This window comes from Podarcis vaucheri (assembly GCF_965113315.1).
Source record: "Podarcis vaucheri genome assembly, chromosome: 14".
NCBI lineage: Eukaryota > Metazoa > Chordata > Lepidosauria > Squamata > Lacertidae > Podarcis > Podarcis vaucheri.
The window spans coordinates 13,725,978-13,739,321 of NC_138752.1; the positions used below are offsets into that span (position 1 = coordinate 13,725,978).

The 13,344-nt window shown below is 43.9% G+C and overlaps 1 protein-coding gene across 12 annotated transcripts in view; it reads left to right on the forward strand.

Annotated features, from left to right (window-relative positions):
* The window catches only part of SEMA6D (semaphorin 6D), a 450,579-nt gene that overhangs the window by 404,637 nt on the left and 32,598 nt on the right, over positions 1-13,344 (forward strand). For all 12 annotated transcript variants that reach the window (XM_082198353.1, XM_082198354.1, XM_082198356.1 and 9 more), the window contains 6 exons: positions 3,062-3,221; positions 3,564-3,675; positions 5,495-5,555; positions 5,681-5,743; positions 7,174-7,275; positions 9,193-9,283. In XM_082198353.1, coding sequence (XP_082054479.1) covers positions 3,113-3,221; positions 3,564-3,675; positions 5,495-5,555; positions 5,681-5,743; positions 7,174-7,275; positions 9,193-9,283 — 538 coding nt within the window. In that variant the 5' untranslated portion in view covers positions 3,062-3,112. The remainder of the gene's footprint in view (positions 1-3,061; positions 3,222-3,563; positions 3,676-5,494; positions 5,556-5,680; positions 5,744-7,173; positions 7,276-9,192; positions 9,284-13,344) is intronic.

A 13,344-nucleotide genomic window follows, 5' to 3' on the forward strand; every position in this document is an offset into this window, starting at 1 on the left:
GGTCAGCTCTTAATGGCTAAGAACTCCCTCGCAATTTGCTTTGCCAAGTAGTACCCCCATCCGGGCTGATTCCAAAATGACCTCATTCAAGCAAGCCGGCCCAGAAATCAATTAAGGACTGGGATGAGCTCAAGCTTGCAATGGTAGCCAGGTCTAGAATCACATCCTGCATTCCCGTGAATACTCTTGTAAACCAGTGCTCATCTGGGGCAAAAAAAAAAGGGGGGGATTACGAAAGTTTTCCAATTGTACGCTTTACAAATGTTGACCCCTTTTCCCCTCTGCATTTTTACACACTGCTCAGATCACAGACCATCTCTCCTTAGCTACCATTTTTAGAAGACTATAAGAGGTTTGTGATTCAGCTAAAACTGAGCAGGGGATCTAGGAGTCGGGCTTAAGAATTTCATTAAAGGCTGTGTACCTTGCCTAACCCCACAGTAGCTTAGACACTGGGTTTGAAGGCACAAATGACCAACACAGGAGTAGGGAATCAATCAGCAGCTTTCCAGGTGTTGCTGAACTCCAATTGCATCATCTCTGACGACTGGCTGAATGAGGGGTAATAAACTGAGATAATCCTAACAAGACAGAGACGACCCTGAGGGTGGAGGATCTCTGGATCCAGGTATTGCCTGTTTTGGATGGGGTTGCACACCCTGTGATGGAGCAGGTACACAGTGCCTGGAGTCAGCTCTGTCACTGGAGGTCCAAGTGGCCTTGGCGGCATGGAGCACCCACTACCAGTTTTGGGTTTTGATGTCCATTCCTGGATAGGAATAATCAGGCTACTTTGGTTAACACATTGGTAGCCCCATGGTAACGCTACTGTAATATACTGTGTATAGGGCTGCACTTGTTTAATAATCTGTAGCCAGTGCAGAATGCAGCAGCTAGCATGCTCAAGGCTGTACACGTATTACACCCGTGGTGAAAGATCTGCACTTGCCTGCCTGTTAGGTACTGAGCTGCAATCAAGGTTTTATCACATAAAAGCCCTAAACAGCTTGAGACCAGGTTGCCTAGCAGAACATTTCCCCCATTATACCCTTGGTAAAATTCTCAGACCTTTCAAGGAGGCCTTGTGGATCATATCCTGGAAAGCCACTGCCAATCAGTACTGAACTAGCCCGTAACCCACTGAGCCTAGGGCTTGCCGATCAGAAGGTTGGTGGTTCGAATCCCTACAACAAGGTGAGCTCCCGTTGCTCGGCCCCAGCTCCTGCCAACCTAGCAGTTCGAAAACACATCAAAGTGCAAGTAGATAAATAGGTACCTCTCTGGCGGGAAGGTAAATGGCATTTCCGTGTGCTGCTCTGGCTTGCCAGAAAGCTGCTTAGTCATGTTGGCCACATGACCCAGAAGCTGTACGCTGGCTCCCTTGGCCAATAAAGCGAGATGAGCACCACAACCCCAGAGCCGTCCACAACTGGACCTAATGGTGAGGGGTCCTTTTACCTTTACTACCTTTGAAGGTGACCCAGAAAGTACAACTAATCCAGAATGTGGCTGTAAGACTGGTGACTGGGAGCAGCTGCTGGGACCATGTAACATCAATCTGCATTGGTTCCCAGTATATTTTTGAGCACAATTCAAAATGTTGGTGCTGACCTTTAAAGACCTAAGCGGCTTTGGCCCTGTATACCTGGGCCAAAGCCATTTCCTTCCCAATCGTTCAGCCCTGAGATCCATCTCCAAGGGCTTTCTGGAGGTTTCCTCAGAAGTAAAGCTATAGGGAACCAGGCAGAGGGCCTTCTTGGTGGTGGCGCCCGCCCTGTGGAATGCCCTCCCATCAGATATCAAGGAAACAAAGAACTATTTTATAAGATATCTGAAGGCCCCCTATAGGGAAGTTTTTAATCTTTTACTAGGCTTGATGTTTTAGTTTGTTGGAAGCAACCCAGAGTGGCTGGAGCAGCCCAGTCAGTTCGGCGGCATATAATAATTTATCATCTTCATTATTATTACATGGACCAATTGTCCAGCTCTGTACAGGGCTGTGTTCATAATGTTCCAGGTTCAATCCATGCCCTTTCTAGTTATTTATCTAGATGATTTATATACTGCCCTGTGCACAGGCCAAAGTCACAACAGGTAGATAAGAATCCATAAAATCCATAAAAATGCAATCATTAAAAATGCACAGTAGCATCAATTGCTGCCAGTTACTAATAGCAACAGGCCTCTTCTCCTCCAAATGTCTTCTGAAAATGATGCACCATAAAAGGATCTGGAAGCAGATAATGGGAAAGATTTCAGTCTCAGAGCCTGGACAGCCTCTGCTGGTCAGAGCAGACAGTATTGGTCTAGCAAGTTGCATAATCTGACCTGTTTTATGGCGGCTTCCTATATTCCTTATGTTTTGTGGGGCAAAACAACAATTGTTGCAGCTTTAGCATAATCTGAGGTGGTTGATTTGTGAAACGCACAAGTTTGGTCATCTAGCTCAGTTTTGTTAGCCAACCTGGGATATTAAGTATTCAAATGATAATTTGGAACAAGAAAATACTCTTACAGACAATCATCACCACCCCCCAGGTAAAAATAAAAACTTGGCTTGGAGTTTACATGGATTGGATGTGCCTTGAATTTTGTAAAGGAGCTTTGGTTAACTTACAGGCAAAGGCTTTATTGGGTACCATGTGGCAATTAGTTGGAGAAGGGAAAGAGATTGCAGTTTAATTAATATTCTAATCCCAACGTTAACAATCTTCCTGCCAAGTCAGCAAGGCTGCATGTTCTGTTTGCAATCCTTGTGATTCAGCCGGGGTGACATTCGTCAGCTCCCTCCAGAAAAGAAACCCACTTGTAAATTTAGCTCAAAAATTAGCAAATGTCAATATGTCGCAGAAAAGTTTTAATCAGGGCTGTCACATAGCAGTTTTTCTGTCGACAAACACAAAGAGACCTTTCATGCAACATAATTTACACAATCTTCACTAGCATAAAGTGTGAATTAAGGAGTCGCTCATTGGCTCCGGGCATTGAAGTAGAATCAACCTCCCTCTGTGTGTTTTATTGTTATTTTGAGAGGGGTTTTTTGTTTTTTTAAACCCTGCAGGTAAATAGTATTACCAAGTGGCTCATTCTACACCCTCCGTACACACCAGTCATGAGGCTCTTGCTGCTTTCTGCTTGCGTGATGCTATTGACCGCCTCCCGAAGTGCTGCCGTCAGCTTCCCAGAAGACGACGACCCTATTAATGTTGTCGACTACCACTGTGAGTAACCGGCAGGAACAAACTTGCCATTTATTTTTTGTTGTTGTTGAGGGAAAGCAGTTGTTCCTTCTGAGATTGACTTGGCTTTTCACTTATTAGGCAATTCCATCATTAATAATAATAATAATAATAATAGCATTCAAAAGTGTGCAGTAAGTTCAAGTTTGTTTGTTTTAAAGCGTGTTTCCAGAGTTCCTGCCATTTATTCATTTATATTCAGCGCATTATGCAAGGAATTTAGTTTAAGCCTTCTGCTCCCAGTATATACAGCTAATCAATGTTGTCTATTGATTCTTTAGCTCTATAATCCTGAGTGATGGCGTAACCCATTTTTACTTGCAGATTCAAGGCAATATCCAGTATTTAAAGGACGCCCTTCAGGCAATGAATCCCAGCATAGGCTGGACTTTCAACTGATGTTGAAAATTCGAGACACACTTTATATTGCTGGCAGGTAATTTTCCCGCAGTCAGTTGATTAAATTAAAATTCTCTCTCCCTCCCTCCTACCCACCCCTGCCCTGGTTGGTTTTGCATTTAATCTGTGCACCTTGTTTAAAAGTAATCTGTAGAGAATGGGATCGGGAAATAGAATTGGAAGGGGAAAATGAATGCACAGAGGGAGAGGGACACAATATATTACAGAAGAGAAGCCCTGCTAGATCAGACCATCTCATCCAGCCACCTCTTTTGAACAGGGCTTATACAGATACCCCCAAGAAGCCTGGTAGGGTTAAATGGTAATGCATGTATGAGACACACATTTCTAGACTGGAAACCAGGTATGTGCGAGTTTATCAGTCCCTGGTTTCTGGCAGCACTGCCAACTGCCTCCCTTGAGTAGGTGTCCTTGGTACTAGGGAAGAAGGAGAAATGCAATTAAGTTGGCAATTAAAGGGGAACTTGCCTAAATCTCACTTTCTGAAACAATAAACGAACCGGGATGCCTTCAAAATGTGCACTTTTTCAAATTTATAAAGATGCAAGTAATGTGCCCCCAAACCCCTTAGATTATGGTAAAGCATGCATCAAAACGTATGTATTGGCTGAAAATAACATGCTAAACTGCATTATTTAATGGCTTGAGAAAATGCGAAAAATGGTCAGAAATTGTGTTTATTCAGGGAAATTAGCACTAAAATGCTGACAATTTTTCAAAAAATGTATTTTTTGAAAAGTGGCAAATCACTGCATGAATCACGGCACAAATGTGGAGAACTGTAATGAAATGAGAAACTGGCAGAAGCCAGACTGACATATTCTTCCATCCCTAGTTGATACCCAAATGCTTCTCCTCCCAGTGTAGTATGATCCAGCTATATGGTGTGGAGGTTTTATGGATCCAGCTATATGGTGTGGAGGTTTTATGGATCCGTTCCAGAACTATAGCTCCAGGGAGAGGGAGTTGTGTGGTCAAACTCCTTTGAGGGGTATTCCTGGCCGCTATCTGAATTGTTTGTTTTCGTTTTCCCCCATTTTTGTTCTCTGTCCCATTAACTTATGGAAAAGTAAGCAAGCTCATACAGACATTATTTTACCCAGTTGACAGTAGTTTACGCAATTGCTTCATCAGTAGTAAATACAGACTTGCCTTCTGCTATTCTGCCCATTTGGTGCCCTGGGATAACTGGATTTTTAAAAATTTAACTAGTATATGACTCGATTCTTTGTAACTTTGAGAAAACTATTTGGCTTTAAAATAAATGTGTGACTGTTGTTCTGCACTTATTCTTCACTATGGGCCTTCTCTGTGGCATAGCAGAGAGAGTCCTTCTGCAAGATAGTCACCCCAGTAAGTGAGTTTTGGTGCCATTACGAAGTCCTCCTTCATAATCCCAGTGGCACAGTATCCCCATTTAACAGAACTAGGCGGGTGCTATTTGGATATTCATTCTCTTTTATATAAATATTATTATTTATTGGTTTTCCAAATTAATACAAATCAGTCCAAATTATTTAAATTTAATACAATTTCTTTTAAAAAAATAGGTTTCCCACTCCTGTTGCAAACATATGTTCTCTACTTCCTGATGAATAATTATTTCATTCTTCTTTAATCTCCTCTTCATCCTTCTCTTGATGTTAGTCCATTCTCACAGCTGACCTCTGTAATTTACATCAATATAAAGTCCATTTCATGTGTGTAGTCCTTCATAAACGCTCTCAGACCTGGTGTGTTGAGAGTTAATGTTCGTTTCCTATTTGAATGTTCATTCTCAGTGAGTTGAGGGGATTTGATAGTGTCTTATTCCTATTTTTCCTCTGCTCTTACAGGGATCAAGTTTACACTGTGAACTTGAATGACATTCCAAAGGGAGAAGTTGCTCCAAGCAAGGTATTGGAAAAACAGCTTAATTTGGGGGTGGTTGTTGTTGTTGTTTTAAAAAAGAAACAATAATAATAATTCTACATTAAACATTAGAATGTTCTTATTTTCATTTCTTCATTTTATTGGAACAGAAATTAACATGGCGGTCAAGGCAACAGGACAGAGAGAACTGCGCCATGAAGGGAAAACACAAAGTACGTTTTGTCGTTCACCTCCCCCATACACCTTTTTTTTAAGCAGAAAAATATTTAAATCCTTGTTTATGTTTTTAAAAGTTGGGCTTGAAGCCAATGTACAACTGATCATGAATGAGGCCCCATCTGAACAGTACGTTTAAAGCAGTATCATGTCATTTTTAAACTGTCATTGCTGCCCCCAAAGAATCCTGGGAACTGTAGTTTATGAACGGTGCTTATTCCCCTCACAGAACTACAATTCCCAGAGACCCCCGGAAAGAGGAATTGAATGTGTTAAACCAGAGGTTTCCTAACAACTCTTTGCACCCATAACAAACAACTGCACTGGGGCTTTTTTCCTTACAATCAAGCCGTATTAGTGAATAAAAAAATACATACATCCAGTTCCTAGGAATTTTTTGCCTGTTTCAAGTGATATGATACTGCTTTAAATGTATCGTGGAGATGGGACTTGGATTCTACTTACAGACACAAGAATTTGCATTTTATGCAACTGCCCCTAAATGCTCAGGTGGCCTCAGTATATAGGAGCATCTGTTGTCTGCTTCAGCTGATATGATAACTGTATCTCCTCCTGGCCCTTGGTAGCTTTTTCCTCAGTACTCCAGGCATAACCAACTCCCAAGACTAGGTTACTGCAATACACACCATGTGCACCTTCTCTTACGCTCAGTACAGAAACTGCCGTTATTGCAGCACGATTCCTGGCAGGAGTGAGATTTCTCCAGTGCTGTGCTCAGAGATCTGCACACAGCCTGCTGATCTGTTAGAAGTCTAAGTTCTAACAGGTTACAATTCGAGGTGTTACTGTTAGTATATGAACCCCTTAACAGTTTCGGCTCAGTTTTCTTGAAGGCCTTATCCCCTATGTGCTCACTCAACACCTTCATATATAGAACTGGCATTTTTACAAGTGTCAGCCAACGTGCAAGAAATCAAATCTTTTAGTATAGCAGCGCTTTCACTTTGGAACTCTCTGCCGATGGATATCAGGCATAAACTGTACTGTTTATGACATCTCCTAAAATCTCTTTTGCTTATGCAAACCTACCTAGACATGTAATTTTATTGTGCATATTTGTTTTAAAACTGTTGATTTTATCAATATTCACTCACTTTTATTATGTTGTACTTGTTGTCAAAGCGACAACCACTTTATATTTTTATGTAAGCGGCTTACAGGTTCTTCTGATTAAGTGGTATATAAAATGTGTGTGTGTGTGTGTGTGTGTGTGTATTCCTAATAAAACACACTCAGAAACAGGGATGTTGCAATATAAATGTCAAGATCTTTTGAGTTTTTATCTCTTTTAGTTTTGTTCTTGTGTCATTCAAAATTTGTCATCTCGACATTCCACTTCTCTAATAAACAAACCATATTTGTGAGTAAATGGTAACATAAACCAGTCTCTCTTCTTCTTTTCCAGGACGAATGCCATAATTTTATTAAAGTCTTTGTCCCCAGGAATGATGAGATGGTGTTCGTCTGTGGAACCAATGCATTTAACCCCATGTGCCGCTACCTTAGGGTAAGGACCTCAGTGCACTAAGACAGAAGCTTCTCTACATGTTGCTCTTGTGGGTATCTTCCTCATCATCGCCTCCAAGGAGATGAGGGTGGTGTTCATGGTTCTCTTCCCTCTTGTGAGATATATGAGGCTGACTTGATAGGAACCAGCCCAGATTTAGCCAGGGTACCTCATCAACCCCTGCTAGCATGGTCCATAACCAGGGATGATGGGAGTGGTAGTCCGAAACCAGCTGGGGTTGATGAGAGTTGGAGTCCATCAGCATCTGCTAGGCTATCTCTGTTCACCCAGTGAACAGAGATAGCCTAAGTGGGGAATTCATCCTTGGTGTCCCAAGGTTGCATTCTAGCCACACTGGTTCACTTTTATGAGCAATCCTCAGCCAAAGCCCTGCTGATCTGGCTGGACGTGATGAGAACCAGGGAGCACATCAGCAAGCAGGGCTGGCAGTTGTTTTTTAGCCATGACTAGTGGCTCATCAAGGGACGCGGGTGGCGCTGTGGGGTAAACCACAGAGCCTAGGACTTGCCGATCGGAAGGTCGGCGGTTTGAATCCCCGTGAGAGGGTGAGCTCCCGTTGTTCGGTCCCTGCTCCTGCCAACCTAGCAGTTTGAAAGCACGTCAAAGTGCAAGTAGATAAATAGGTACCGCTCTGGCGAGAAGGTAAACGGCGTTTCCGTGCGCTGCTCTGGTTCACCAGAAGCGGCTTAGTCATGCTGGCCACATGACCCGGAAGCTGTACGCCGGCTCCCTCGGCCAATAAAGCGAGATGAGCGCCACAACCCCAGAGTCGGCCACGACTGGACCTAATGGTCAGGGGTCCCTTTACCTTTATCTAGTGGCTCATCACTGCAGAAAGCTCTGTTCCATGCTGGTTGCAGAACCAATGGCGAGAAAGCTGTTCTGACCTCTGGCACCAGGTCTGAGGACTAAAGGCTCCTGTGGTGAGGATTTACGTTTTGTGTTATTGCAGCCTGTTGTGATCTGCATTTGAGAATCGTTTCCTTGAAAGGTAGGATCTAAACCCTCCAATCTCCTGTACTGCTCCTTTTACAGTGACTAGTGTAAAAATCTTCATCAAATTTTCCAGGATGATCAGATGCATTTTATGTCCTTCTTTCGAATCAACTTGCATCCCAGTTTGACCAAGGGCTGTGTTGCGGCAGACAGCCAGGAACTGATCCCAGACACTTGGAGTTGATGAGAGGATTATGATGCCCATTTTATTTTACTCTGTGTTATTTTTTTGTCTGCCTTACCTAATTTTATTCTCTTTTACTCTGTTATACACATTCAGTTAATGTGTGTTACGTGCTTCGTATTTTGTTTCCTTAGTGCTGGTCATTGACTGTAGCAATAAAAACGTGGTCTTCATTTGGTGTCGAGCTGAGAACTGGGGGTTGATCCAGTGCTAGTCCTCCTCAGAGTAGACCCATTGAAGTTAATGGTCACACTAATTTAGGTTCATTAATTTCAATGGGTCCGCTCTGAGTAGCATCGGAAACAACCCTGTACCGCAAAATTTGGAGGGATGCAAAATCCCAAGGATTATTACGTTCCAGTCCCAGATATTTAGAGGGGAAAATGTGAATTAGGTTAGTTTGCTTAAAAATGTGGACTGAATGAAATTTTCTCCCGCTGTTGTTCCCCAGCACTGATAATTTAGTGGCATTCTGCCTCCCTGAACCTGGAGGTCACATATAGACACCATGACGCATAGCCTTGTGGATGTAAAAGCTATCGTCCTTTGCACAGCTCCTTGAGAACCAGTTCTTAAGCATTAAATGGAAGATTAGATCAAGTCTGACAGAGTGAATGATGGTGTATGCAAAGCAGCATTGTCCCCCCCAAAAAAAAAATCACGCTTCCTGCAGAGCTTGATGTGACACCGCCAAACAATTTATTTTTCTTCCACAGCTGAATACCTTGGAGTACGATGGAGAAGAATTCAGCGGCTTAGCCAGGTGCCCGTTCGACGCCAGGCAAACCAACGTCGCCCTCTTTGCTGGTAGGAACATTTTCTCTCATGAATCCTGGTGAAAAATGATACAGAGAAAGCTTAAAGAAATTGTATCGCATCAATGTGCCTCTGCAGAGGGGGTTTTTCCTTTAAAGTCTAATGCATCTTTTTGGGAAATTAGTAATCACATTGTCAGCTGGTTTAGGTTGAGATGACTAAATGACACACACCCCTGTCCTGGAACATTCTGGGCCCCAAAGTAGTTTCTTTTTCTGTAGCCCTGGTGGTTCCATCAATTTTTAATTAAGTTATGACTGGGGTGGAGGAGAGAATCCTGTTCGCACTTCCATTTGTAAGTAGGGCTTTCAACAGACTGAAGAAATCTTACACTGCAATCCTATAGCTTAAATGGGGCATACGTCTGAGTAGTACTGCACTGTTAATTGATTCATGAATCAATTGACTCTGCACAGATTTGCACACTTGCGGGGGGGTAGCATTTCTAATTAGAAAAGGAGTGGTTGAGGTTCTCCTTAGTGTGTGTCTTCAAGCAGAGGCTGGGCAGTCATTTGTTGAGCACAGTGGTACCTCAGGTTACAGACACTTCAGGTTACAGACTCCGCTAACCCAGAAATAGTACCTTGGGTTAAGAACTTTGCTTCAGGATGAGAACAGAAATCGTGCGGCAGCGGTGAGGCGGCAGCAGAAGGCCCCATTAGCAAAAGTGGTGCTTCAGGTTAAGAACAGTTTCAGGCTAAGAACGGACCTCCGGAACAAATTAAGTTCTTAACCCGAGGTACCACTGTATGTTATAGCTCTGGAATTCCCAAGGGCTGGTGGACTGGGTGGCACTGATTCCTTGGGTTGCATCCAACATTCTCCATCCACTAGCGCAAGGGATCTTGAGCAGGCAGACAGGAGAGTTTTCGTTTTGGGAAAATTGCACTAGCAAAAACTCACTGCGCTGTCTATTGTGCAACAAAGTTGCCAGCAAACCTGCTTAGACGTTTTCTTGCACAATAACAAACATTTTGCCAGCACAAGTATGCCACTAAGTGACCTTGACTTGGTGCTAAATTGGAGACAACCCTTTGTTTTTAGATGAGGCACATATACATTTATCACCTATCTATCTATCTATCTATCATCTATCTATCAGTCATTGTTACGTTGTGAGGATGCTACAGTTTTGTATGCTTAAAGGTAAAGGGACCCCTGACCGTTAGGTCCAGTCATGGATGACTCTGGGGTTGTGGCGCTCATCTCGCTTTACTGGCCGAGGGAGCCGGCATTTGTCTGCAGACAGTTTCTCCGGGTCATGTGGCCAGCAGGACTAAACCGCTTCTGGCAAAACCAGAGCAGCGCACGGAAATGCTGTTTACCTTCCCGCCAGAGCAGTACCTATTTATTTATTTGCACTTTGACGTGCTTTCGAAATGCTAGGTTGGCAGGAGCAGGGACCGAGCAATGGGAGCTCACCCCGTCGTGGAGATTCGAACCACCGACCTTCTGTCCTAGGCAAGTCCTAGGCTCTGTGGTTTAGCCCATAGCGCCACCTGTGTCCCTAGGTTTGGCTAAATGAGACAGTAGGCATTATCTTAAAAGATGCATACCTTTTTAGTACAGGAGAGAATGCTTCTTCTAAGATGGTGGTTGCCCTCTGTATCTTTTTTCTGTGTTGCAGCATTCTGTCTGTCTGTCTTTCTGTCCATGGAGAAAGCGAGAGAGAAACCTATTTTAATCGAAGGCACCTTTCTTCATTGGTCATGAGATGTTGTTTATTATTTCACATATATACAATAGGCAATATTAATCCAAGAAAACAAAAGTGAAGTAATGAAAAGTATGTTAATGGAAGCTTCTAATATGTATTACTTTCTTGATCTGCATAAAGTCTCTGTACAAGGATCCATTATAACATACCTAATAAAATGTGTGAATTTACATTTCCCTGTACTTTATGACACCAGTACATTTTAAATGCACTGTTTTTCAATAAAAGTATCATAAGATTGAACGTAAGGTTTCATTTGACTAATTTGACCCAGAGAAGTCCCACCAGATGTTGCCCTCTGACCAATTGGCCTGAACCTAGTGCCCTCCAGATACCATTGGACCACAGCTCCCATTACCCCGGACCATCAGCTATGCTGGCTGGAACTGATCGATACTAGCTGCAATGGCTTCATTCTACCCACAGTGTTGGAGTTAGTATGCCTCCGAATCAGTGGCATGTGCTGAAATTTTTCGCAGGGGAACGGTTAGGGCCAGAGGCACCTGTTTGTGAGGGCAACGTCACATGTGTGAGCGTTGAGCCTCTCTCCCTAAGCTGGGCAGAAGCTTCCTTGGCTTTGGGAAGGAGGCATCAGGCTTTATAATAATAATAATAATAATAATAATAATAATAAATTTTATTTATATCCCGCCCTCCCCAGCCGAAGCCGGGCTCAGGGCGGCTAACAACAATCAAATAATCAAACAGTCAAATAGTCACACAATCTAAAAATATTTCATTATAAAAATTAATTAAATCAAATTGATGGCAACCGTTAAGCAAAATTTTGTGCAGGTTGCCAGAGGAGGGAGTCAGGCTGCGCCCTGACCAAAGGCCTGGCGGAATAACTCTGTCTTGCAGGCCCTGCGGAAAGATGTCAGTTCCCGCAGGGCCCTAGTCTCTTGTGACAGAGCATTCCACCAGATTGGAGCCGCAGCCGAGAAGGCCCTGGCTCTAGTTGAGGCCAGCCTAACCTCTCTGAGGCCTGGGACCTTGAGGATGTTATTATTTGCAGACCGTAGGTTTCTCTGTGGGGCATACCAGGAGAGGCGGTCCCATAGGTACGAGGGTCCTAGGCCGTATAGGGCTTTAAAGGTTAAAACCAGCACCTTAAACCTGATCCTGTACTCCACCGGGAGCCAGTGCAGCTGGTACAGCACCGGATGAATGTGATCTCGCAGCGAAGACCCCATAAGGAGTCTCGCCGCGGCATTCTGCACCCGCTGGAGTTTCTGGGTCAGTCTCAAGGGCAGCCCCACGTAGATAATACTCTGATTTTCCAGGAACATGTAGGGGACGTTCCCCTAGCCTTGTCCCCCTAGACCACTGACCGCACAGCACTGCTTCCCACAATTACCTAGTTTACCAGGATGCTGGACTCGTGATCCAGAAGGGCTCTTCTTCTGTAAACCAAGGATAATGTTCAAACAATGAGGGAGCCTGTATGATAATGGACCAAAACGACAGCTACCGTATTTTTCACTCTATAAGACACACTTTTCCCCGCCTAAAAAGTAAGGGGAAATGTGTGTGCGTCTTATGGAGCGAATGCAGACGGGAGGCTCTGCTCAGCGCTCCCTTTAAAGAGCCACATGGAGCGTGTGTGCGGCTCTTGGGGGCTTTTCCCCGAGAAGGGAAAAGGGCTGCCTTCAGAAGGGGGAGCCTTCATCCCGCTGCCCGGGAGAGGCTGCGCGCAGCTATCCCATAAGCCAGGACAGCAAAAGGGATCACTGTGCAGCGATCCCTCTTGCTGTCCTGGCTTCGCTGCACGAAACATCTTGAGAGCAGGGGCAGCCTTCATCCCACTGCCCTGAAGAGGCTTCGCTCAGCTGTCCCAGAAGCCAGAACAGCAAGAGGCTATCCCAGAAGCCAGATCCCTCTTGCTGTTCTGGCTTCTGTGATTCAAAATTATTTTTTTCTTGTTTTCCTCCTCCAAAAACTAGGTGTGTCTTATGCTCTGATGCATCCTATAGAGCGAACTGTGATCCCGAGGATACCAGATTTAGACGGACAGGATGGAAAAGGACTAATTAGCTGAAACAGACTTTCAACCAGTGCTTTGTCTTCTAATATATTTTTCATCCCATGTTGTTTCAGTGTAGCATTTTTTAAAAATATATACATTAGAGTTCAATACAGTACTGTTTTCACATTTTGGGACTCGTTTGTGCACTCTTACGTAAGCCAAAACATATGGTGGGCACCAGTTTGGGGGAGGCTGCATCATGCAGTCCAAACAGATGGGCTCCATGTCTGTGAAACCGCTGCAACGAAGGGATGCCAACTTTCAGAGCCTGACCACCCAAGAGGGAGCTGGATTGTTCCAGCCTGTGGT